General features: G+C 45.7%; 2 protein-coding genes across 13 annotated transcripts in view; one reads left to right on the forward strand and one right to left on the reverse strand.

Moving 5' to 3' along the window:
• Positions 1-31: 31 nt before the first annotated feature.
• SLC10A1 (solute carrier family 10 member 1) lies at positions 32-8,271 on the reverse strand. 2 transcript variants are annotated; one of them, XM_053944841.1, is made up of 6 exons: positions 7,980-8,271; positions 6,350-6,896; positions 5,444-5,654; positions 4,316-4,494; positions 3,204-3,400; positions 32-2,170 (listed from the first exon to the last, which is right to left on the reverse strand). In XM_053944841.1, the coding sequence occupies exons 2-6, from the start codon at positions 6,751-6,753 to the stop codon at positions 2,004-2,006; spliced, it is 1,158 nt and encodes a 385-aa protein (XP_053800816.1). In that variant the 5' UTR covers positions 6,754-6,896; positions 7,980-8,271; the 3' UTR covers positions 32-2,003. The 2 variants fall into 2 exon arrangements, with proteins under 2 accessions (XP_053800816.1, XP_053800817.1); XM_053944842.1 differs by having other exon boundaries at positions 6,350-7,029.
• Positions 8,272-8,305: 34 nt separating this feature from the next.
• The window catches only part of SMOC1 (SPARC related modular calcium binding 1), a 163,953-nt gene continuing 146,734 nt past the window's right edge, over positions 8,306-25,524 (forward strand). For 7 of the 11 annotated variants that reach the window (XM_053944828.1, XM_053944833.1, XM_053944836.1 and 4 more), the window contains exons 1-3: positions 9,867-10,532; positions 11,466-11,634; positions 17,226-17,364. In XM_053944828.1, the coding sequence (XP_053800803.1) occupies positions 17,331-17,364 (34 nt within the window). In that variant the 5' untranslated portion in view covers positions 9,867-10,532; positions 11,466-11,634; positions 17,226-17,330. Of the gene's footprint in view, positions 8,626-9,866; positions 10,533-11,465; positions 11,635-17,225; positions 17,365-20,555; positions 20,686-25,524 lie in introns of those variants that run through there. The other 4 variants (XM_053944831.1, XM_053944830.1, XM_053944829.1 and 1 more) reach the window with 4 other exon arrangements.

Genomic DNA, 25,524 nt, shown 5'->3' on the forward strand with positions numbered 1-25,524 from the left:
AATGTTCCTTAAAGATGGAGCTGTGCCAACGTGATAACTGTTTTGGGCAGGGGTGAGAATTAGGATCCTTTTAAATAGATCGTGTGATGTCCTTGTACGTCTGTGTTCTGAAATAAGAACATGGATAATCAGGTTGTCATAGTTCATAGCAAAAAGTGGAGTGGATGAGTAATTTAGCTTTTAATGTCTTGGGATAATAAGTATGGAGTGTTAATGGCAGATGTAGTCAGCATACTTCATTAGTGTATTTGTGCATGTTGGTATGAGAACACTGAAGTGTAGATAAACCATTTTTGTAAGCATTAGTCCTCATTCTTGGGGAAGAGGGACTTTTAAATTGGTGGGTGGGAGTAATGCAGCAGTAGTACCATGAGGTTCTGTGTTTTAGTGTTCGTGCCTTCCAATGGCAGCAGTCCTCTGCAGTCCCTGTATTTCTCAAGCCCTCACCCACAAGACAACTTAGGAATTTAATTTTTAAAATAATGTGTTTTCTTATAAAGCACTTTACAAAGCTATTATGGTAATCTACAGAAACCTTTAAAAAGATCTTTGTAGCCTAGGCTCGGATTTGCATAGATCATAGAAGAGCAAGGTCTGGCCTGTGGGAGGTTGGGTGTTTGGCCTCTGCAGCCCTGCTGCCCTTTCTCCCTGCTGCTGCAGAGTTCTTGGGTGCCAAGCTAAGGAAGGAGGAGGAGCTCTTGTACTGCATGGGTCTGTCTGTGGAGCTGTCGGTATATTGGGCTGCCAGGCACTCCTGAGAGCGGGTGTTGAGAGGGGGTAGGATCCACAGTTAACTGGGTTGTTACCAGTCAGCTGTCACCACTCCAAGAGGTGTGTAGCAGAGGGCTTGAACTTGCAGGAGTAAAACAGCATTCACACTCATCAGGGTGGAAGGTCGGCTGTGTAGAGATCTTTTAGTCAGTTGATCCTACTAACTTAGAGATGATGGGCATCTCTGTCCCAGTGGGACTTGGCTTCAACTGGAACCCAGGTGGCTGAAGGCACCTGATTTGATGAAAGGGGTCACAGACTTCTTTCAGGCTAAATGTGAAGTAGTATCTGCTCTATAAATAGTTGTTCTAAATTCTGTTTCTAGACCACACCACTTACTTGCCATGCAAGCAGCATAAGCAAGTGCCTGCGTTTTCCCTGGGGAGCTGGCTGTTGTCATGATGAGCTTCCTGTTAAACTCCCAGGCTTTGCAATATGGAGGCTTTTGTTGATTTCTGGCGTAAGAAATTACGCTGTTTATTGTAGGTTCTTGGTACAAACCAGTTTATTCTTAATTAAGATGAACTACTTTAGGTTACAAGGCATAGTCTGGACATTGGAGATGTTGATGCCAATCTTTCCTGGTACTATGTGTGTAGTGTGACCATACCTAAGTGGTATGTAGAACAGGTGTGGTGTTGGGTTCACTGATGGCTACAAAAGAAGGCACATTTAAATTTCCTCTGATGTTGGAGGTACAGCTGCTGGGCCTAAACTCAGCATACAAAGGCAGTTTGTGTAGCCATGATCCTGGTTTGTGTGGCCTCTGCTCTGGGGGATCAGTGGTACCACACAGTACCTGCTGGAGGATGGGAGAAACCAACAGCCCATGGGCTGCTTGGCTGTGCATTCGATCTCACTGGCTTCTGCATGGAGAAACTTTCACAGCTCATGCTGCGTCTGTTAGAGAAATTACATTAATCTGCAGTGATATTGTCAGGATCTGCTTCCATTGTGTTCCAGCAGGACAGCTACAGGTAAGTGAAATTAAGAAAAGGAACTGATGTAGGCGAAGATTTTCTTACGGGTAAAACTGGGACAGTCACTTGGCATGTTTTTCAGCTGTCCCAAATGGTTGTCACAATGACTTTGAAGTCACTGAAGGTCTCCTCCTTTCTGGGCTGACACAGCAAGGCTTAGTCTGGAGCGAAGTCTTTGGAGAATAACAGTGTGGGTGCAGATGGCTGCTGTGAAGTGAGCGTATAGATACATTTGACAGAACAGCTGCAGACCTATGAGCTGGCTGCAGAAGGTAGAGCTTGGAGGGTTGTGAGAGCAACTGCTGCAGAATCCATATATTGTTTTCCTCGTTTTCCACTGTTTCTGCAATGTCTTGACACTGATTTCATTTCTTGAGTGCTAAATGTGTCCACACCTGCACAGATCATTTTTGCTGCATCTGAAGAAAGAGAAAAATGTGAGAATAGGCTTTACTGAAACCAGATTAGGGAAAGATTGTGACAGCTACAACTGAAATTACTGGGTCATGTAAAACAAGAGGAAGGAGCTTGGGATTCCTGCCAAAAGACTGAAGCCATTTTGTTTCCAGTCATTTATGACCTGGAGGCTGGAATACAACCTTTCTGTTACAGTCTTGCCAGCCCCTGTGTGTCTATTTCCAGTATCAACTGCTTTACTCTGAACGCTCACCCAAGGATCCAAATGAGTGTGTTTTCCCCCCCCTCATTAAGTTGTTCTCCAGCATAGCTATAAGATGTGGTGAAGTGATCCTGAAGCAGCTCTGTAGCAGCTACTCTGCTGCATCTGTCTCAAGGCAGTGGAGAAAAGCTGGACTGGCAGCATCAGAGGGGTGGTGAGTGGAGGATCTCATTCAGCCATCTGTGCAGTCAGCTGAGCTTGGAATTAGGGCCCTGCTGTAGTTGGAGAAGAGTCTATTTCACATCTGTACCAATATTGTATATATTTTAAAATGAAGTTTCAATCTCTTTATGTACTTTTCTAGCAAAAGACCCAAATGTTTCGTTCCATTGACTGTAGTATTTGGCAGTTCTGTCCTCTCAGGGAATCACTTAACAGCTTGAAGCAAAGGTGGGATTTATTGCATTAAAGAATATGTAATGTTTTTGTGTAGTTTTAGCCACACACAAACACCTCTGTTCTTTCCATGTGCTCAGTGCAGGTCATGACTTTTACAGGGTGTCCACTGTAGCTTAAAGCACCAGACTGTGAAAACCTGAGCACTGATAATTTTGATAGTATGTAGCTGTATGAAACATGCTGCTGATGCAAGAAGTCCATGGAATTTCTAAGGTCTTCTGTTGAATTTTTGACTCTGATTTGAATTTAATGTGCTGGGTATGTAATCCCTAGTTAAAGAGCAACTGGATTCTGCCTTTATAAAGCAGAGATGCATCAGTAGTTACATTGTAGCATGGAAAGTCTAAGAAATAAAGGAGCGAAGCTGTACTTGCCTTTGGCTTGCTTTTTTCTGTCATGGATCCGAAAGACCAAGATGAGCAGAAATCCTTCTCCAAGCTGGAACAGCAAGTAGAGCAGTGGGAAGAAGTACAGGGGGCCAATGATCTCTGGGGTGAAGGCGACTTTGAGGATAGCTGAGCAAAGCTGTACGTTCTGGCAGCCAGTTTCCATGCACACTGTCCTCCTGCATCTGAAGGAGAAAAAGCTAAATAGATTACATACTTAAATTGCTTTCAAACAACTGAAACAGAGCCCTGCCCACCTTGCTGGTGCACTTACCTGTGGCTAAAAGCTGCTCTATCAGGAACAATACTGCAATCCCTAGAAGGTTTTGCCTCCTGCTCCATTTGCAATGGGCAGAGACAGATTGTGTTACAAATGTGAACTTTTTTCATAATGGTATCAGAGGCCTTGTCTCCTCCTCTGGACTCTGCAGCTTCCTGCAGGGAAGTAATCTCCTGAGGTGGTAAGAGTCTGACATATGAAGGTATAAATAGGACTAGGAGGATTCCTACCTGTTTCATGTAGGATGAGGAAAAAAGGAGGAGCAGGTTTTATATATCAGGTTTTCATTCTAAATTCCTGGGGCTGCAGCTGAGAATACACTGACTGATTTGAGATAGTAATTAGCTGGGAAATAATCATGTTGTGGTTAATAATAATTGTGGTTTTTTGGGTTTGGTTTTTTTTTCGGTGCTAATAATTTTTTTCCCCCAGCTTCATTATCAAGAGCAGAGGGTGGTAATATGTTTAGCAGGTCACTAGCGACCTTAAGCCAAAACCCTCCATCTACTTGTTCAGTGAACCTTCCATGGTGATCAGGTGCCTGTGCCAAAAACACCTGCTTTAGCTATTCCTCCCCTCTCAGTTAAGCCAAGCAGAGGTTAAATTTCTCTTCCCACTCAAGCTGTGGGAGTCACTGGCTTGGGACCAGCTTGTACTGTGTCTGGTTGTATTCCTAGGTCCTATTTTGGGTGAATGGAGTCAGTGTTCGACAGAAGTATACTCCTAAAATTCATGTTTTCACCATTGCTCTGCAAAGCAGAGCTGCCAAACCTCCCTATTCCTGATGAGAGAGAGGGGAGGGACGTGTGGAAGAACATACCGGTCATCCAGCTTGAAGGCAGCAGAGACAGCGTAGCCCAGCAGGAATCCAGTAAGGGGCATTAAGGCAGAAGTTCCCAGGAGAGATGGTGAGAAGACAATCATGATACAGCTTCCCATATTGGCCACAGACAGAACAATTATAGCAGCAGATGACAGTAGAAGCATAACCATCCCTGCCTAAAATAAAAGTGATTGACAAGAGAGAAATCCCCAGTAAAATTTTCCTCAGCTGTTAGAAGCAGCTGTACCCAGTTCCCTGTCCATCACGTGAAGTACAGAGAGGGCACAAGTGCCTTTCATGGACAAAAACATTATCAGTAATCAACAAGAGACAATCCTTGGCTAGTACTGAGAGAGACCTTAAATAACCAAATACCTTTCTAGTCTATATGCAAAATGACTGCTCTTGCTGCACAAGCTGCTTCTTTCTCAGGCATTGCTACTTGTCTCTGTCCAGGTCTCTTTGTGGCTCTGGTCTACCCCAAGCAAGTGCTGAGGGAACCACTTTACTCACAGGTAGAGCCTAGCAGAGTTCTTGAGTTAGACAATGGTGCATCTGTTTTTCTGGATTTCTGTTTTGCTGTTTAAATGCCTGATGTATAAAGGAGGCAGGGACATGATTCCAGGCATAAGTGGACACTTGGTGATACAGTGGCTTCTGTTGGAGAGGTATCTCAATAACTTAAGTAGCAATTTTGTGATTCGATTTGTGCCTTGTGCTAGACCTCTGATAGCAGTGGGGTGATTTTAATTTGTTTTGGGATAGTTATTGTTGTTTGGTTGGTTTTTATCTGCGTTCTGCTTTGGTAGCACCAGTAGTTTGGGGCAGTGGCTATGAGATTCATTAGTGCTGATGTAACAAAAAATTTCCAAAGTTAAAACTGAAACAAAAGGAGAGTAATGTAGGAAGTTGGCTACAAAATGTCTGCCTGGAAAAGATGGAGGACTTTTCCTTGGGCAAATATTTTAACCATTAAAGCAGTGAAGTGGATGTCTTGAGCTCTAGCCTCAACCCTTTCATTGATTTGTGGCATGTCTTAGAGAAGTTAATATGTCTGTGATTCTATATTTGAAAACATCCTCAAGGCCCTTGTTTGAAAGGCAACTAGCACAGGATACTTCTTACCTTGGTGATAAGGCCAGTGTACTGTGGTTTCTTCTCATTCAAGATGATGCCGATGGCACAGGGGATTAGCATCAGCACCAGGGAGGTGATTATTCCTTTGTAAGGTACCTTGCCCTCCAAATCATCCTCATATAGTCCTCCCGAGTAAAGGTACAGAAGCAGTGGCATTAATCCAATTGCCAGGACCATGGAGCATGCAGTCATTACAACACTGAGATGAAGAAAGGACCCCTCAGTAGAAGAAAAACACTTTTTAAAAATGGAGTATGCTAATCTGATTACTTGCCTGAACAGATTATTTTAATAGAAGACTTTACCTTGCTTTTTCCCAACTTGTCACTGAGATCTTCCCAACATCACTGTCAGATTGCAGAAGGATGTGATATGAATGAGAAGGGAGAAGATGACTCAAGTTTCATACATGCTGAGAAAGGGTACATACATACCCATGACAAGGGTACAGTTCACATTTCAGAAATTCACAACTGAGAGAAAAAGTAATACTTTGTATTTTCCTGCTGGATCTTTTTATCACGAGGGTGTTTTGGAGAGTGGCGTTCTGCTAGTTCAACATTTCTCACTGATGCAGCCTCTTCAAGCAGCATGATCAGTTTACACAGAACTGCATGTATAGACACAGCATATATATATGCTCTATGTACTGCTATGTGGAGAGGAAAACGTGTTCCTGCACCCATGTCATCAAGAGCAGCATTCCAATGACTCAGAGAAAGGTAGAAAGTGACATTGTAAAACAGGGACAAATCAACTCATTGAGCAATTTAAAAATGTTTTGGATTTAGTATTTCAGTTCTTGGGGCCTCCTAATGTTGATTAAATTAGTTTCTGAACCAGCCATATAACTAGATTGGCCTGAACAATGAACAGGTATGTAGCTTTCCTTACCTGAGGTTCATGTCCCCTCTCAGTGCCAGGCTGAAGATGTTGGAGAGGTTTCCCCCTGGGCAGCAGCCACAGATGAGGATGGCCAGGGATTCTGAGGTGCCCAGCTGGAAGAGCTTGCCCAATATGAATGCTGTCAAGGGCATAATGCTATACTGAGCCAATATGGCTATTGCCACACCTTTAGGTCTCCTGAGGTGAGCTGTGATCTTGGCTATCTCCATTGTACATCCCAGAGACACCATGATGACCAGGAGGACCACGATAAGGATTACGTTCAGGGCTGTGTCCATAGCCTGCTGTCCAAATGCAAAGGGTGGTGCCAGATTGGTCAGGGAGGTGCTGCTCTGTGTGCAACCTTGGCTCCAAAGTTCTGGGCTATCAAAAGCTCCCTTGGTCTTGTTCATCCTGCTGAGGGGTTAAGAGGTCCCTTCTTTTGTAAGTGGCTGGGAAGGTGAGGGAAGGATTGATTCAAAAGTCCAAATAACATTAAATTAATGCAAGCAAAACATGAGCTCTCTTTCAGGACACCACTCTTAGCCTTCAGCACCTGTTGAAACAGAAATCTGCATTTAGAGCAATCAGCTGTGAACCCCATTCATTTTGGAAATATCCTGTGCAGTTCGTGTATCTTCTGCTCTGGTCCTCCACTTCTTCCAGCATCCACCCTCATAATGAGACAGCTGGTGAGAGCAAGAGGGAGACAGCTCAAGATGGGTAGAGAAGACAGGTAAAGATGGGCACTTCATACAGAGGAAAATGAACCAGAGCTCCTCTCATTCACAAGATACTGCTGAGGCAAATACTTGAAAACATGATGCATCCAGGGTACTTTGTTTTTAATGAGATTATAAAATACTTATTCTTCTGGCCATAAATAAAGCTTTTGATAGTGAGGTCTAGGAAGATATTACTATGTGGATGAGTAATTTCTCTAGTAAACTCTTAGGGGCCTTCATGTCTCTTTTCCTGACGTATTAAGTCTGACACTGTCTAGAAATTATTTGGTTGCATATAGGAATTAATTCTCCAAGCCTTACCAACATTGAAAATATTATTCCCTCCTTGGTGCTGAGGGAAGGTTCTGCGTGGTACATACCTCAACTGACCTCTGCAGAGCAAGGCTGGGCTCCATGGGCACAGCAGCGCTGCATTCAGGACCTGGGGTGTTCTGCACTGTGATCCAGCTGGGACTGCAGACATCACACAAACTCTCCAAGCAAAGCCAAACAGGCAGCTGCTCCCCACCCCACACTGGTACCTGCCCTGTGCTGTCAGTGCAAGGCTGCACAGCATGACACACACTCAGTGCTCTGGTGTGCAGGGAAGCAGGGCCTGGGCAGCTGGTGCTGGAGCAGGAAGAGGGACTGGAAAGGTGGCTGATCCTCCAGCTTCTGCAAGAGTGACTGCTGCTCATCCTGCCACTGCTCCCTGTCCCTGGCTGTAACAGGGGATGTGCTTCCCTACACCTGCCATGCCCTCAGATGTTATACTTCCTGATCCCTCGGCAGATTTTGCCTTCATTTAAGGCATTTATTGCCTTCAGATTGACCTGAGCCATCCCCTAGGTCAAGGGAGGGACTCTAGAAACAGAGCTGAGCATGTTAAACTAGAGCAAAATGGATGCAGTTACCTTAGTGCTGGTGGATGCGGCTGTGGGAAGCTTTGGCAGATCACCCACTGCTCCGTCCTTTCCTGGCTGGGCTTGGTGAGCAATCACACTCTTCTGTCCTCCTGCTTCAGGAAAATCCCCCTTGGTAAAATCCCATCCTCTGCTTGCAGGATATAAAGCCTGGGTCTAAAAGAGCCTCACAGAGAGGGAAGTTGCTGTTCTTTTGGTAGTTGTACTAACAGGACTGGGGAAGGGATTTTAACCGGGGAGATTTGCTGCACTATGGCTGAGCTCTAATTCCTTTGCTGAAGGCTATTATGATGCTGCAGTAGCATGTCCATTGCTTCTATTCATCTGGGAGCTCAGCAGGCTCAGCCTCTGCAGCCCTATTGCTCTGGAAACATTGATGGAGGCAGGCAGGAATGTCAGAGCTGTTCTCCGTGTTCCTCCCCACTTGCTCTTGCTTTGGTTGGGAACTTTGTTTTCCAGGCTGGCAGCCAGGCCGGAAAAGCACCAACAGCAGCTCAGGAGGCCAGCACAGGCATCCCCATTGGGTGGGAAGGAGCAGTGCCTGTGGCTCCCAGTGGCTCTGCACGTCCATGCCCATGGCTTCTCCTACACCTTTGTGAGCACCACACTGCCATTCCTGGGGACAAGGGGCCCTCCAGTAAGTCACATGTGATGCCTTGAGCCCCCTGTGTCACTGTGGTGGCACAGTAGTGCCTTGGCTCGTTGCTGGGCTCTGGCTGAGCAGGTGGGGTGAGGAGGCCTGCAGCACTGTGGGCAATTTGATTTTCTGTAGGCATATGCAAGACTACCAGGCACAAGCAAAGGCTGCCCAAGTAGCACAGGGGCAAGATCCATAAAAATTAAGATAAAGTGCAATAGCAAAGCCCACAGCAATTCTTTATCGCTCTCTTCAGGATTTTTTCCCCTGTGAATCCCCAGCCTTCCTAAAGAAATGCTGTTTTTCACCGTGTTTGTGTGCTGAATTTTATAAGAAATGCAGAGTCAAGCCAAGCAATAAAGTGCTTATAAAGTGCTGCTGCCTCAGCAGCACCTCCTCTTCCCCTAAACTCAGGGTAGCTCAGGTTTTTAAAATGACAATGTTCTAACACCCTCGCCCTTTGCAGGACTGTAGAAGAATGTTTCAATGACTCTAATAATTAAAAAATGCCTGTTAGTCGTTCATTGTTCAAGCATTCCTACTGGTTCCCGGTAGTTAATGGAAGAAACGCCACAGGAGCCAAGGAAGAGACTGGTTGAAGAAAGCAGAATAAATTAGGATCATTATTTCACCCTGGTTCATGCTTGGACATTTAGTTATTTGACGTGGGCACCAGAGCTGGGAGTTTGCATTTAAGTGCGGCCAAAGAGCTGTATCTCAGCTGCAAAGCTGCTGCTCCCTGCGGTAGGACCTGGGCGGTGGCATGGCTGAGGGATGCTTGGAGGAAGGAGCGCGCTCCCGCTGTCGCACGGGCACGCCGCTGCCCTGGTGCCCAAGTATCCGCCTTGCTTCAGGGGATGCTTTCGCCTTGCAGAAGCCGGCTGTTTAACCCCTGGGCAAAGCGTGCCTTTTCCGTGCTTCGGCCACTCCCTGGAAGGGCTCAGTCCTAGCAGGTAAACTCCCAGCTGCTGTTACAGCGCTGTCCGCCTCTCCCGTGCGGCTCGGGGCCGCGGCGGGTCCTGCGCGGGCGGTGCCGCTGGAGGGCAGTGCTCGCATGCCCGGCGCCTCGATGCTCGCCGAGGAGAGCACACCGCCCAAAGACTGCTTGGATCGCCTTTACGGAGTAAGGTATTCCAAATTCACAGGTACCGTCTAATGCAGCAGCCATCAAGCGATGCTTAGCAAGCCGGAGGCATTGAAGAAAGTATTTTAAAAAAGAATAAGACAATGTATATGACTTTGCAGACTTCCTGTAGGAGCTCAAAATGAGCTGTGTTGTGGATTTATTTTTTAAAGGAGTTAGTGCTTCATGCTTTCATAATGCGGCTTCATAAATTCATCTTATAAATACAAAATGGCTTATGTGCCCCTTTCAGTGGTGGGAGGCTGAAGTCCAATTTCTTAGTTTGCAGCTGGGATCATCATCTCTCCTGTGTTTTTACAGAATTTAACATAACCTGAGCTCAGTCCAGTGGCTGCCCAAAGGCCCTGCTTCAGCAGATGTGCCCGACAGGAGCAGTGGTGCTTGATTATGTCAGATTTCACACTGTTGGCCCACAATACAAGACATGCCTTTGACCTCTGGTACCCACATTTAGGTAAGATTTGTGAAAATAGTGAGAACTGTACTGTTATGTGCTTGGCTGAACAATTTGCTCATTTCTGTGTGATTTTGTGGCACTTTGCCCACCACAGACCTGCTCACAGGCGGGCACTATGCTGGAGTGGGAATGGAACAAGGAGAGCTTCTGCAGAGACAACCGTGACTTGTCATGACTTGTTGCAGCTGTGGCTGAGGGCTTCGTCCCAGCTGGAGACCCAGGGAGGACTCGGCAATGTCAGCCAGAGCATGCTCCAGCTGGCCAGTAGTGAAAAAGATGCTTGCTCTGATGCCTCTTCTCTGTCAGGTTATTTTAAATTTGAATTTGCTGGGCAGGTAGGCATTGTTTATACCTTGAGCAGTGTAGGAAGAGGAACTCTGTAGAAAGAAATGCTGCTCCCAAGAGCATGAGGTGCTTCAGTCATTTAGACCAACATTTCTATCATATCAGTACACTGAATCTTCCTCTGAATTTCTAGAGCAAGGCTTTCCACCAGCACTGGGAAACACCTGAGGGCCTTGGTGGGTGGGTAGGGTCCTACCCCATCCTTCCAGTGGTGTTACTACCCTAAGGAATTTTAATTTACTACAGACAGAGAGCTCTGGAGAAGTGTTATGTTTATGGTAATCAAGCCCTGGTTGCCATGGATTTCTGGATGCTGTGATAGATTTTCTGTTTCCCTGAGGAACCTGTAGCAGTGGCCTGGGTGATGATACAAGGCAAAGACTGTTTTCCCTTGGTGGGAAGCAAACTTCAGGTCTGGGGCAGAAAACCCCCTGCTGACAGGTTGAGGGGAGCACTGGGGGCACCCCATATTTCCAGATACAAAGGGTGTCTCTGTTTTTCCTACCTCTGCCTACAGGAAGGGTGTCAGTGTGATGTTGAAGCAGGTTCACATCAAGGGCATCTTTTTTATGAAAAACTCTACAGAATGAAGTCTGTTCATGGCTGTGATGCTTATTTTTCTCTGTAGGAAGAGATTTTTTTATTGTCCATTGCAGTTAGTTATTTACTATGCAATTAGTGGGTCTAGTTAATCTTGAATGTTTCATTTCTTTAGGGACCAGATGTCAAAGACAGCTTCAGAAAAATTGGACAGCTTAAGTTTTCTTGCAACTTTGATAAAATGCTGTCAGCAGGATATTTCCCTAAACCTGTTTCCAGTCTGTATGGCCTTGACTATTGCTCTTCGCTTCAGAGGAGAAATGAACCTTGGCTACTGTTCTTTGACCTTTGCAGGGTGATAACTTTACAGAAAATGCTGCATTCTCTCTGGGTCACATGAGAAGCCTCTTTGGCATGAGCTTGTGAGAGCTGCTGTGGGCAGCAGAAGGTTGCCCAGTTGTTTGCCTTACTTCCAGCTGTGGATGCTGTACACCTACAACAGGCAATTGCACCTTCAGCTGAGGTGAGTGTGCTTATTTTGTATCAAAGCTTGTATTTTAAATTATTTCATTCGGTAGGTTGTGCTCAAGTTCTAACATCATAGCTTTAAACTGCTCAATTAGTGACATGCAATAGTCCTTCTTCCTACATAATGAATCTGAAGATTGAATTCAGGAGATGGTTAGGAAAGTGGAAAGTAGGAAATAAGGTGTTCAGGAATAGCCAAGGATTAATGAAAGAGTCCAAGACCCTTATGCATGCACAGGAAGGCTGGTGTAGAAGCCTGGCTCCCATAGGACACTCACTGGGCTGTCCTGAGTGTTCCAGCCCAAGGGAGCACCCCAAGCGGGCGTGCAGGACAGCAGGGATTCACAAGGCAGCACCACAGCTAAGGGGCACCTGAAACCACCTCCCAAGGGATGTTTGAAGCCTGGATAGTCCTGGACTGCTGGCCAAGCTCTTGTGATCACAGTCCATCAGCGGAGAAATCATAAGTAAGTATCTGTGTGCTCAGCAGCACTTGGATATGGGGACCTGTTTGTTTACAGCGTGAGTTCTGTGAGTGCTCAGTGCTGTGGCTATGCCACTGCTTTTTAGTTTGCATTTGTGCACTCCATTTACTTTGTTCCCTTTTTCTTTAACTTGTCCTTGTTGTGACTGGATCCTGATTCAGTCTGAAGAGGCAGAATGTTCAGAGTTTATGGTCTTCACTTGCAGAGGAAGAGAGCTGGACTTACTTCCTTGCTTAGCATCCTGCCATAAGACACAGGCAAGCCAATTTCTGCCTCTCTTCCACCATCCTGCTAAAGCCCTGTTACTACCTGCCTGGACTGAGCTATTGGCTTTTATTGCATGGTGCAGGTGTGCCACAAAAATTTCAAGAGGACTGTTGAAAACCCTTTGCTTATTTGTGTACTTTACCCATCTGCCATCTTTGGCAGCTCCTTAGGCCCACGTGGGCTGAGGTCTGTCTAGAACAGCAGCCTCTGGGTGGCTGGATCCTAGTTTGGGTGCCAAACATATTCCTGCTCCTCATGAATGTTTTGCTGAGTTTCTGGGCTGGTGGAAATCTTGTGTGTTAGGCTCCGCTGTGTTATTGGTATTCCTGTGGTCAGCCTCTGTGCTTGGGGCTTGTCCAGGCACCCAGGCAATGGCAAGCCAAACCCAGCAGTGCAGTGCTTTTGTCTTGCTTTAATTAATTAGAGTAGGACACAATTATTAGCAGTGTGTTTTTGTTTCCATTGGCTCATTCTGACAGCAACCAAAGGAAGCCATTATCTCTGCAAGAGGATGTTTCAGCAAGTGTTATGGTAAATAATGCTAACAGGATCAGTGCAAAGGAGAGGATCACATTCTCTTAAGGACAGCAATCGATAATCAGGCTGTTATATGCCAAATCCTTTCAAGAGGCAGGATAGCGAGTTCACACTCAGATAAGTCTTTAATCTTGGAGGATCACTGACCTCTTTACTGGCTGATATATTTCCTACAGTCTACCTGCTCTGTAACACAGGTCTCCCTGTAAGACATGCAGCAGTTCTTTCAGTGCCTTTGGACACAAAGAAAATAAGTTGATGGCACCCACCTGCCCCTTTTGGCCAAGACACTTCTGTATGGATCAGGCTAAAGATGGAAGGCTGGGTCTGGGCTTGACACTGGATAATGTTTCACAGCCTTCCCTACTCCACGAGCAGCAGCAACGTTGAGCACACCATAGGGTCCTAGAAACTGTGTGCTCATCTGGCCCCTAAGGCAGGGAGAGCAGCCTCAGTTTCAACTTTCCTGCAGCGCTTGGCTGCAAGCAACATTATTATTGGAACCAAAATGACACTGAAGACCTGTTCTTCATGCTGACAAATAAAATACTTAAGCAATGTGATGTTGGTTAAAACATCTTAATATTTTTTTGCGCAACCCTGGAGAAAAATGACGAGACTTATGCTGCAGGGTGTTCATTCTTGAGATCTCCAGTGTTTCCTATAATCCTCATTTTAGTGTAAGTCTTTTGATCTTTGTTGTTTGGCACAAAGGTGTGGGCATTAGGTGAGCTACTCAATTTTATTTTATAAAAAAAGAAGTTTGTAGCCCTCAGGGATTTGCAGAAAAGTTTGAAAATGTAATCATAAGCTTCAGGAAACCAGAGTGCAAGTAGGAAAAGCTCAAATGTTTATAATTTTCTTTAAAAAACAGAACAAAATACCTTGCAATTTTAAAGCTGTGATTCTCTGGAGCCTGATGCATAATTTCTGAGTATGTGGGGTTGGCAATGCTGGAAAGGATGCTTTTCTCTCCCCAGATCATATTTTTCTGCTGGGAATTTTAATTGCCACCTTTAACTCTTTCTGCACCTTTTTCTTGGCTAGCCTCTCCTGCAGCTGAGGAGCCTCCCCCATCTCTGGAAGGGCAGCCAGAGGTGGTGACAGTGGCCAGGATTCCCCCAGTGGCAGAGGCTGGGCTGCCCTGCCTGGTTGTGTCTGGCCACGTCCTTCAGACCTGCTGGGCAGCAAAACCTCTCCAAGGTCTTGCAGCCCACTGTCCTGGTGGGGAAGGTCCAGGGAGCTGACCAGGGGCAGGAGCACCCCTTGTTGCGGCCAGGGTGTGAACAGCTTGGCTTGGAGGATTATCTCCCACCTGCAAAGCTCGCTGTAGGGATGTGATCTTCCCTGAGGACTCATGAAGGACAGGGGCTCTTTCCTCCAGGGTCTTGTTTGCATGGCTGGTGACTCCTGTGAGCAGGGCCCCAGTGTGACCCTGCTCTCAGCAGGGCACAGAAAAGCACGGTGCCTTCCCAGAAATCCTGCAGGGATACAGCAACACTGCTGGGCTCTTCCCTCTGCTTCTCCCTTCCCAAGCCACCTCCCTTGGGCACTGCTCTTTCATATTTTTAGAAAGCACAGTTGATGTTTTTCAGCACTGGCTTTGCACGTCAGCAGCCCTTGCACAATGAGCTCTCAGGGGCCATTTATTTCACAAGCAAGGCTCGTAGCCTGTGACAGTGTTTTCCGTCACCTCCTCAAGAGCACTCTGGGCTCTAGCTGCTTCAAAATGGCAGCTATTGTTCAGTGTCCCATGCCCTGCTTGAAACCAGGCCTCCCCCAGACATTTTTCAATAGCTCTTCTCTGTAATCTATTTATCCCCACGTGCTTTCAGGGGGAGTGGGGAAGGGCTCATTCCTGTTTTAGGGACCAATGCAGCAACATGCTGCAAGCAGCCCCTTTCTCTGCCTCCCAGAGCTAGTCCTAATTTAATCTAGTATGAGCCCCTTGCAAAGCTGCAGGATCTGGACGTTGGCCATGCTCACTTTAACAAGGTCTGTGCTGCATGGGCACGGACCAGCCCATCCTTTACAGAATGATGTCTGCAAACAGGGAAGTTTTTATTTGAATTTATTAAAAAAAAAAATTGGCCCTCTGGATAAAGGAGGGCAACAATGAGCAGCACTTTGTTTTACAGCTGGAGGGTGACTCTGGAGACTGGGGGAGAAATTTATTACCTTTGGTAAGAGAATTGGCAAGACAAGTAGAAAACTTCAGAGGCTAGGCTAAGTCCAGATGCCCTCCCTCACTGGCTGGGCTTGGGTACTCTATATGTTAAAATGGTGCACCCATATTAACATTGTATATCCATCATTTCCCACAAAAATATCTTATTACACAGAGCTTGTTTCTCTACCCCTCTATTGTAAGCACCTGTGGGTCGTGTGGGTCCTGTGGAACCAACGTTAGCTAAGTCATGCCATCTCTAACTAATCTTTCAGGGCTCTGACTGTTTTCACATTTTCCCAGGTGGGCTGAGCCCTTCCAAATTGTCAGCCTGATGCCACCCACACTGAATTATATTCCCTGAGAGATACAGTTTTAACTATTTCAATTACAAGAGACCTCGAAACTGTAAATGTCTCCAAAGTTGTGACGAATGCCACAGTCTGGGACCACAATAATCCTGCCTCCCTAAATTTTTCCCATTATATTTTCCTGAATTTGCCTGCATCTGATACTTCAGCTGGAATGATGTATTCCATTCCATATGTACTTCCAGCATGCGCACATCTGCATGGCACACTATCTGCTTCCCCTGACATGATGCCCACACTTCCAGACTATACCAGGACTCCTTTCTCCCACTAAGGCTTCCCCCTAGGCAAATGCCTCTTTTGGTTTGTCCTATTCCTCCCTATATTTGCTCATCCACTTTGAAACTAAGCTCTTCATAACCCAGGATGTTATTCGTGTTTATTTTGGGCTGGTTCAGGGTTTTGCTAGCAAAGAGGGCACAATTCTTGCAGGTTTTTAGGACAATGTGCTTTATTTCAGGCACAAGCAAACCTGTTGCACGTAGCATGTGCAGCGCTGCATTCACCCACAGAGGTATAAAGGGTAATGATAATGTTGCCCAGAAGGCTAACACATCAAAGGGCAAGGAGCAGTTAAAATGTATTATGAGCTGTTGGCAGTGATTGTGGGGGGTATTCGTGTGTTGCTGGTTTGGACGGCCCAAGTAAATGAAAACCCTCTGGATTAATTGGTACACCAAAGAGATTTGGAGGAAAATGGAGGCTAATGTAAAATGACAAACAAGGGAAAACACAGATAGCTGGGTGTGCTGACCTGCTGTGGGGCACTGCTGATTAACTTGCAGCTCCCTACTGTGCCCTGGAAAGTCAGGCAGAGCTGGGGGGTGCCCTGCCAGCAGCTCACCCAGCACTTTGGTGGGAGCAGACTGAGCCCCACAGGCAGCATCTGCAGTGCTGCTATTCCAGCACAGCCAAGTGGGTAGTTAGAGGTGAGACTTACCAGGTGTCTTGTGACACCTGGACACCACGGGACAAGAGTTTAATTACTTTTAATGATGTGGGGTGCTGGAGGAGGGAGAGGAAGCTGTGTGGTGACTGGTGTCACAGAGTAACTGAAGCTGGGAACTTCAAAATTGATTTGTACAGAATCTGCTGGCTGAGTCAGATGACAGCCAGAATTTAATGATACGCTCCCATGTGTAGCTAGGATGCCCATATTCCAGCTGCTATTCTGTGGTTTACTACTGACACTTCAGTTTTACATAAATGGCATCTAACCTAAGTGTTACAGTGGCAGCCATACAAACTCCAATCCTACCAGCTCAGTCACAAGCTAATTGAGCAGCTGGAACAGGAGCACTCAGCACAGCACCAGGTAAGTCATGCCTTTGCAGACAGCCTGCCTAGTGGCTGGGGCAGGTATCCTCATGCTGAACATAGTGGTCAACTGGGCGTCTTTCATACGTCCACAATGGGGCTGCAAAAGAGGGTCCATGTCTTCTTTCTGATCAGCAGCTGTGTTCACCAATGGGTTTCTAAAAGAATTATGCCAAAGCCAACCTGCCACAGCTTGTGATGGTAATCAGTGATCTCTCATCTGGACATCACATGGCTCATCCTGCCAAGTACTTCCTCTGTCTTGTCATGGTCTGACCTACTCGTCACTCACTCTGGTAGAGACACTTTTTTACTGCTAGTCTTGACTAGACACCTCCAATTTGGGTGGTTTTCTGTTTTGTTCTACCAGCTCCTCCTGCAGCTCAGGAGTTTGTTTCATTCCTGTACTCAACTCCACACTTTGCATATTTCTCTCTTGCAGACTTGAGGAATCTTTGTCACGGGAAGAAAAGCACAGAAGGTGATACGCCTCTGGTCACCTGGTGATTTACAAGGTCTCTTTCTTCTCTCATTATCATTTCAGGGCATGGAAGAGGGGAAGAAAGAGGCTACTCTAACTGGTAAGTTCTCCCAACCATGTGTTCTTCCGGCAGCTATGTGGCTGTGATGGGGATTGAAGGTAAAAACACAATTCCAGATGGGTCTTTCTCTGTACTTTTCCTAAATATAGTTATAAGAAAACTAGAAAAGTAAAGTTAACAGAAAGACAGAGAAGGAAAGCACATTGCTGTATGCATAGGTAGGATTGCTCCTCTCCCCAAGACCTTGACCCAAACCTGTCAGGCTCCTGTCTCGTCTCCTGGCTCATTGTCACAGATTATTTAAAACACGGCCCAGCTCTGCAGCCTCTGTCACTACCCATCCCACTGTCCTTCCCCTGGCAATCTCCTCTTCTGTGGCTGTCACAGGAAAAAATCTTGCCTTCTGCTTGTGTCTGGGGGCATTGTAGCAGGGTGGGAGAACACATTTTTAATATAGTGAGGCCATGAGAATGAGCATCACCAACTTTTTTCTGACATTATTCTGAAAAATTCCTTGCTTTTCCCATAAATCCAAGACATATATAAAGAATCTGTTTTCAGTCTTGAAGCTGAAGGCAAGCATCAATTTTAAAATCTATTTTTAAAGCAAATAGCATTGTAATTTATAATGTTAAACTGAAATTTTTGAAGTGCTCTCATCCTTGGAAAAAAGAGAACACTTCATTTTTTGGTGATGAACAATGAAGTGTTTTCTAAAGGTGACTGAGCATAGTACAAAAAGTCCTAAATATATTTATTAGCTTATCAAACATAATGAATTGAATTTGGTTGCTAATAGCTATGACTTTGCAAGTGAAAAGCACTTTTGGTTAGCTAGACAGTTTCTTATCAAAGAACAAAAATACAACATTAAAACATATGCAGCTTACTGAATGATCATGTTATTTGTCAGACAAGCAGAAGTATCATCACTGAAGTGCTCCCAAATGCCAAATTGGGTAATATACATAATTATGCCCCATTTGATTAGATATGTGCCCATGGTAACAGCCACACTCAAGATTCATATATTAGCACAGTCTTGAAGTAATTTTCAAGGGGGACAATGGCAACATCTGAAGCTTCACAGAGGAGACTTTTGGAACATAACCTACACACCAATTTTCTCTGTTCTTGTGGTTATTCTTTATCTTATTATCTTCTATTTTTAAAACAATGCATACCTTGGTTCTCAAAGGGGATATACTGCTTTCTCAAAGTGTCAGTACACTTCTGTCCCTACAAGGAAGATCTCTTACTCATCTTCATTGCATAAAGCCTAAAACCTTCCTATATTTAGGGATGAAACCCAGCAATTGGCAAAGCTGCTGCAAGCTGTTTCTAGGAGGTGGCAACAATCATCACCTGGAAGGCAGCCCATCTCAGATCCACTCTCCTCTTGTAGCCCGAGACTACCCTGTGATGGATAAAGTCTTCTGCATGCTCTTTTAGGCTTTTGCAGAAGCCTTATGAAGAAACTGCAATGCCTCAGCAAGAAACTGATTTTGCATCAGATACAAGCCTCAGAGAGCCTGTAAGCCCTGAGCTACTGCCAACCCACAGGGAATGAGTCCAAAGGGTACTGTTTGGGCAACCATGGAACACAAGAGAGTGTTTAGCTGCAGATGCAATATGAATTGTCTCTGCAGTTTATTTTTACATGCTTAGAGGGTGAATGAGATTGGAAGTGTTAGAGAGAATCAGAGAATTAGCAAAATGAATTATTATTATGCATTATTTATATAAAAAGAGAGAAATATATCCCCTGGTGCAACACTGTATGTCCAGGGATGATGATAGGTGCTGCTTGAAATGCCAGCTGGGAAATTTTTTTTCCCAGTAAGGGAAGGTTTTTTCCCTCAGTAAGGAAGAGACCAAGATACAGAAAATTCCCCAGGTGAAGGTACCAGGGAAAGATTGGTCTATAGCAGGGAAACTGAAGCAATGGGTGCTAAGAGTCTGACAGGAGAGGAGCATAGAGCCTCAGTCCTGGCCAGTTTGGTCCAGAGGGCTAAGGTGTATGTGGCTAATCTGGTCATGTCAGCTATGCCACCAGTGCAAGAGAGCTACACAATGGACCCCTTACAGTGTCCTCAGTTCATAGGAACAAGACAGGGCCTTGCACCAGGGGACTCTGAAGATATGTCATGGAGAGGAAGTCAACACTGAAAGACTGTGAAAAATAAATGTACGAAGATGTTTTAGAATGTCTTTTAGCTTTTTGGAAGAAGAAGGCTATCCTAAGCAAATGGGAAAAAGAGCAGCTAAAAAGCTTTGGTGTGCAGAGAGGGAGCACAGGGGAAGATTTTATTCCCTGGTTTAGCTGTTACTTGGCACAGAGAACTCCCGGGAGCACTTTCTCTAAGGGGCCAGTGACACAGCCAGCCATATTTGTAGCCCTCAGCTGGACAGCAAGAACACTGTCGGAGTGTCCATACAAAGTCATCAAACTGTTACTGGATGCAGCGTAAGGATTACACTTACTGAGGTGAAAGTAGATACACGGATCCACCTTGGGCATGCAGTGCATGATTAGGAGCATGTCATCTTTATCTATATTAGCATGTTCTTAATTATGCTTAGAGGAGAGGATCCTCAGCAATATAAATTAACATTGCAGGTTAAATTATACTGAAGCTGTGAAATCCCTACACCCTTCCCTTCCCTCTTTTTTTTTAAGTACATGCTGTTTTTAACACTTGTTCCCAAAACAAGAGGTTATTCAAACCAGTTTCTTGTTATTCAAATCAGCACCAAACTATGAGGTCTGAAAGACTATGAGGTCTGAAATTAGTCAGACCAAACCCTGGGTCTGCCCTGGAGGAGAGCAGGAAGGCTCTAAACTGGGTTGTGTGTGAACCCTGTGGTGATGGTAGAGATGGCTGTGCCAGCCCTAACCACCCTGTTTTAAGGTGTTTTTAAGGTGTCCACCTTGTGGACAGCCACTACCTGTGTTTGACAGTGCACTTGTGTTGGATATTCCCAGGCATGTGAGACCTCCTACAGACTGAAGGGCATTCTCTGGTTATGGGGCTGGAGGCCTGGCAGCTCTTTGGTGGTGAAACCAGCCCTGAGAGAGTCCTGGGGGTGCCACTGAAAGGCACGGTGGATGTGCTGTGTGTGGGAGTGACAGTGCTCACACACACATGCATGTATAGGCAGTATTGGTCCCTCCTGTGATAAATGGCTCTAACTACAGCTTTGTGAAATTATGAATTTCTGTTTTTCAGAACAGAACAAACTGGGGCAAAAATTAGGAAAAATTGTTTCCTGGAATTATAACAATCATGTTCAGAAATGTTTCCCTGTTCTGTTTTGACATTTTTTTGGATCAAAGTGAAGCATTTTGACATTTCTGAGGTAGGAATGTTTTGTTTCAATTTGTTGAACTGACATGAAATGTTTTGTTTCAAGTCTGCTTAACATTAAAATAGGCAGTGCCTTTCCTTGGGTTTGGGTCCCATTCTCTCCTCTGGGCTGTGCTCCCTGGGAGCTCTGCCTGGCTCCCATAAAGCTTGGGCAAGGTCCATGTTGTTCTGAGTGAGTGCTCAGCCACAAGCCCCAAGCACAGGATAAAAAAAAGAGGCCTGTTCGGGAAAGTTCCTTTCCATGCTGAACTCAGCTGAAATGAAAAATTTTGTGGCAGTTGAAGCAAAGCACTCGGTTCCAGTTTCACTGTGACAAAGCATTGTTTCTAGTCAGCAGCATCCTTGTCTTCCCATAGGCGCTTTTTGAGTTGCAGAAACTGTTTTCTGATTAAAAAAGATGTCCCAGTGGGTTCCCATTAGGTGTTGATGTGATTACACCAATAAGCTCCGGAAGGTCTGCAGGCTGGACTCTCAGATGTAGTGCAGGAGCTGCCCTTTGGTGTTGGTTGAGCAGATTTCCCAACAAACTAAAGACCCTAAAGACCCCATTTGCCTGCTTGGGGGCTGGCTGGGACTGGGGCAGCCTCTGGTTCAGCTGTCCCCAAGGGAGGTGAGGAGGCTGCAATAGGGACAGGAGTGTCTCCTGGGAATTCAGCAGACTCTGCTCTATTCTCTAGGTGGCTCTAAGGTCTTCTTAGGATTTCTGATGAAATTTATGTTGAAATCAGTTCAGAAGTTGCTTTGGTTCATTCTCAACAGCTCTTTATGGCATGAAGCAGATCCTACTACTTACTGTGAGGGATAATTGAGCTCCTTGCCTCCTTGCCCTCCCCCTTTCCTGGGCAACAGCTTCAAAAGATCTCTGATTTTGCTCACCAATCAAGTAATCTCATTTGCAAAACAACTGCAAGGGCCCTGCAAAAGCAGAAGGATAGCTCCTTTGTTAAAGAGTGCCTTTTGGTGACACAAAGGAATCATAAAGGTGATGGAGCTGCAGACTGGATAGCCACATTTCCTGGACTGTGCAGGCTGGCCTCCCTCCCCCTCCCAGCTGAAATTTCAGATCCTGAGTCTAAGGATTATGCAAGGCGTGAGCCCAGTGAGAACAAGATGCACTGCAACTATTCTTAGCTCCAAAAATTATTCCTGGCTTTGCTTTGAAATCTGAACCAGGGTTAATTTCTCTCCCCCTTCCCCCGGCCTGTTTCCTCTCCTCTTTCATGTACCTATTTGCATAGACTGTCATCGTTAGAATTTCCATTAAAATTGAAAGCCTCCTTCCTGCATGTCACCTCTCACAGCCCCCTTCCGCTTGCCCTGCGTGACTTTTGGAGGGCTGGAGAGCAAAGGTCCCGTGCTAGCATCGCCTCCCGAGCCCTGCGCTCCCCCCGCCCTCAGTCCTGCTCCTCCGTTGCTATAGGAACATCCATCAACTTGGAAGTGCCAGAGAAAAAGAACAGAGAGTTATCTTAATTATTTAATGATTGATTAATATATGTTTATAGAGCACTTCAAAACTGCATAATTTTGTGAATTGTTTATTAACTGGGCAACTGGTATAATTTGCTGAACATCCTCCACTCATTGTTTCAATGGAAGGAAAGGGTGGCAGTTTGCAGGTTTTGTAACAGTTATATTACTAAGAATACTTGTAGTTCTGCTTCAGGAAAATAATTTAAATTAAGAGCCTCCATCTCAGGTTTTCATAGGCAGGGCTGCTCCCAACACCTGCCACTAAGGTTACTCAAACACCTCCATTATAAAGACCTATGTTCAGCTGTTCTTTGGTAAGTTTCACCCACCTGGAAAGAAGGATTGAGCTTACTTCTCCTAAAGGCTGAATAAAAAGAGGAGGCAGAAAGTGCTTGCAGCTGGTGGTGAAACATGGCTGGCTGGTATGGGAGCCTCAGCTGCACCACTCTGCTGAGTGATGGTGTTTTTGCCAGAAGGCCACAGAGGCCTTTTGATAAAATTTGTGTGCTCTGTGCCTGTAGTATCGGGCTGGAAGAACTGTGTAAGCAGGCTCTGTCAGCTGATGAGGAAGGATGGGATGAGGAGCATGGTGCTGGTGTTATGGTGTACTGCTGTGTTTCCACATCCAGCCGGGGCTGCCAGCTACACTGATATCTGTTGCCCATGCTGGTTGTAAATCCTGAGCTCTACCCAGCCTGACCCAGGCAACCTGCTGAAGCCAGCCTGCCTGTGCTCTCTCCAGCCCCCAGGGCCTTCTTCGGGTCTGACTTTCCCTGATGCCTGACTGCTCTCTGTCTTCTTCCCTTTCCTGTTAACAACCTGCAACTCCTGCACGGAGGGATGCAAGGTAAGTGTAGGCTGGACACCTGAAGAGCTCTGTGTCGCTAAGTGGGGGAGAGTCTGGGACATGCAGCACACACTGCCACGCATGCTTGAGAACTAAGACTTGCAGTCAGCATGATTTTGGTGTGAGCTGTCGTGCACCTTGGAGATCTGTAGGGCTGGTACACCCTGGTGTCAGGCCCGATGGTCCTTGTAGGTGAGGCAGGATAATGCAATAGAATACAGGCAGCTGGTGTAAGCTGGTGCTCCCTGCCTGACTCAGCCAGGCTCCTTACCTGAACAAGGCCTGCAAGACCATGGCTGCTGTGGTGGAGGATGATTGGGAGAGTAATAATTCTAGCTGGTGCTCTCAGAGGGGCCCTTTTGCCCAGGTGCTTGGTATGAAGCACTGAAGACCTGTGATGCCATGGGATAGGTGTTGATCACGTGTGTGACGTGTACAGCTCCCTAGTTTTTAAGAGGAAGTACAGAATGAATAAGGAATGAATAAGGAAACTTGCTAAATGAAACAAATTTGTCCTGGATTCACATTGGAATTTAGGAAGTATTAAAATCTTGTTAATTTTAAGGACTCTTGGACTTCTCAGCCCCTGTGAATCCATCTTCTGTAGAACAATCATCCCATAAAGGTGTCTTCACATGTGGCAGCTGCCCTTCAGGTTTTTTATGGAGTTTAATTATGCATTGTTGCAGAAAGGTCTCTGCTCCACCTGAAGAAAGCAGTAGCAGCATTAGGTTGTTATTCTGTAGTAGTTCAGCACTAGAGGGGGATGTAGCACGTGCTTTACATCCAGCAGGTTTCCTATGTACATGCAACAATATTTTATAGTGGTGTTTAGGAGGAGGCTGTTTCTTGAATTGCCAGCATAAAGATTTTTGTCTTGCAGGGGCAATTTCCTTGCATAGGATAAAAATCAGAGAGGTTGCTATTTGCCAAGCCTTAAAAGATTGTGCTTGTAGTCAATTAATTTTGTTATGTTTCATGTGTGCGTTGGATATTGGGGCCTCAGAACTTCCTTCAGGCGATTTTCAGGTGTTTTTGGGTTTGTTTTTTTTTTTTTTTTTTTGTTTGTTTGGAGCTTTTTTTGGGTTGTTGTTTTTATTTGGTTGGGTTTTTTGTTTGTTTTTTGGTTTGGGGTTTATTTTGGTGTATGGCTGATATGAGCAAACAGAGGCTGCTCTTTAGTTTGGCTATAGCTCTAATCCAGGCTGCTGGCTGGAAAGGTCTAAGCTCTGCCCTTCTTCCCAAGGGGACACTTCATGTGCTAAGCTGTGGGACTGCAGTCTGTTATGGTAGTGAGTCCTGTAAGTAGCTGAACGAAGATGTAAAGCCAAATCCACCCAGTTCTACTTGCTTGGAAAGCTGCACATTTCTGTTTTCAACAAAAATGGTTCTTCAGCTTTGAAGAGGTCCCAGTAATAAAAACCAGTTGTCCACTTCATGCATGAGCAAAATACTTGGCAAAAAGAGCTGCTGCCTTGGGGTTTTGCAGAAGCTGGTCAAATTCCTGTCATCTTGTTTTCTTTCTCATCTCCAGTGAGCAATTCTTATTCCACTGTTTTACGCAACAGTGCAGGAGTGTGCCAGTGTGAGGAGGTGACTTGCTAGCCTGTTAGCCAGGAAATTTCTCTGTGTGCCTTTGGGCATGATAGTTTGTGAGAAGAGCAACCAGGCTGGAGTATGCCAATGTATATGCACAAATGTGGCTGTAGTAGAAGGTGAGAATGTCAATTGCTGAAGAAAACCTATATTCAGGCCAGTGGCTGAAGACACTCACAGATCCAAATTCTGGCAGTTTGCTCTATGGGAGATCATCATGTGTGCCCCCATGCCCTCCTCTCCTTTCTCCTGCTTGTACCCTGGAATTGCACGCGGCTGTGGTTCCCACCTCGCGCTGAGAGAAATGTCGGCTAGCCAGAAAAGATGTCCCCGTTCACATTTCCACACAGAAACTTTTCTTTCCCTACTTTTAGTGCCTGTAATTACTTCTTTACTCCAGTGCCAGCAATCTTCCATCAGGCATCGTTATTAATGGAGAGAAAAGAGAAGGGAAGGGAGGGAGAGAAAGAGAGAGAGTGCCACAAAACTTAATTTAATCGCAGCACCCCATGCTCAATTTAACAGACACAACAGCTCAGAATGGGGTCCCTGTGCAACGGGAGGGCAGGCAGTGGAGCGTCCCTGGAAAGAATTAATTGTGGATGACAATGTGTAAACAGTGCAGATGAATAGGGCATGCAGGTGTGAGGCACCGGGGCCATCCCAGGGACTTTTTCACACGAATTTCAGCTCCTTCACTGCTGACCTGCTCCCGAAAACGTGATTAGTGTCGGCGTTGGGAAACCATTCAGGGTGTCAGGATTTGGCACATATTAACTAGCCCTGGGGAAGAGGGGAGGGAGCACATGGGGGCTATGAAAGGAGGAAGTCTGGCGGACAAGGGGATTGTTAAAGGGCCAGAAAATCCTCATTGCTCTGAGGTGCCCTTGCTGCTTGAAAATGGAAAGGAGCTGA

This window comes from Vidua chalybeata, chromosome 6, assembly GCF_026979565.1.
Source record: "Vidua chalybeata isolate OUT-0048 chromosome 6, bVidCha1 merged haplotype, whole genome shotgun sequence".
In the NCBI taxonomy this organism is placed as follows: Eukaryota; Metazoa; Chordata; class Aves; order Passeriformes; family Viduidae; genus Vidua; species Vidua chalybeata.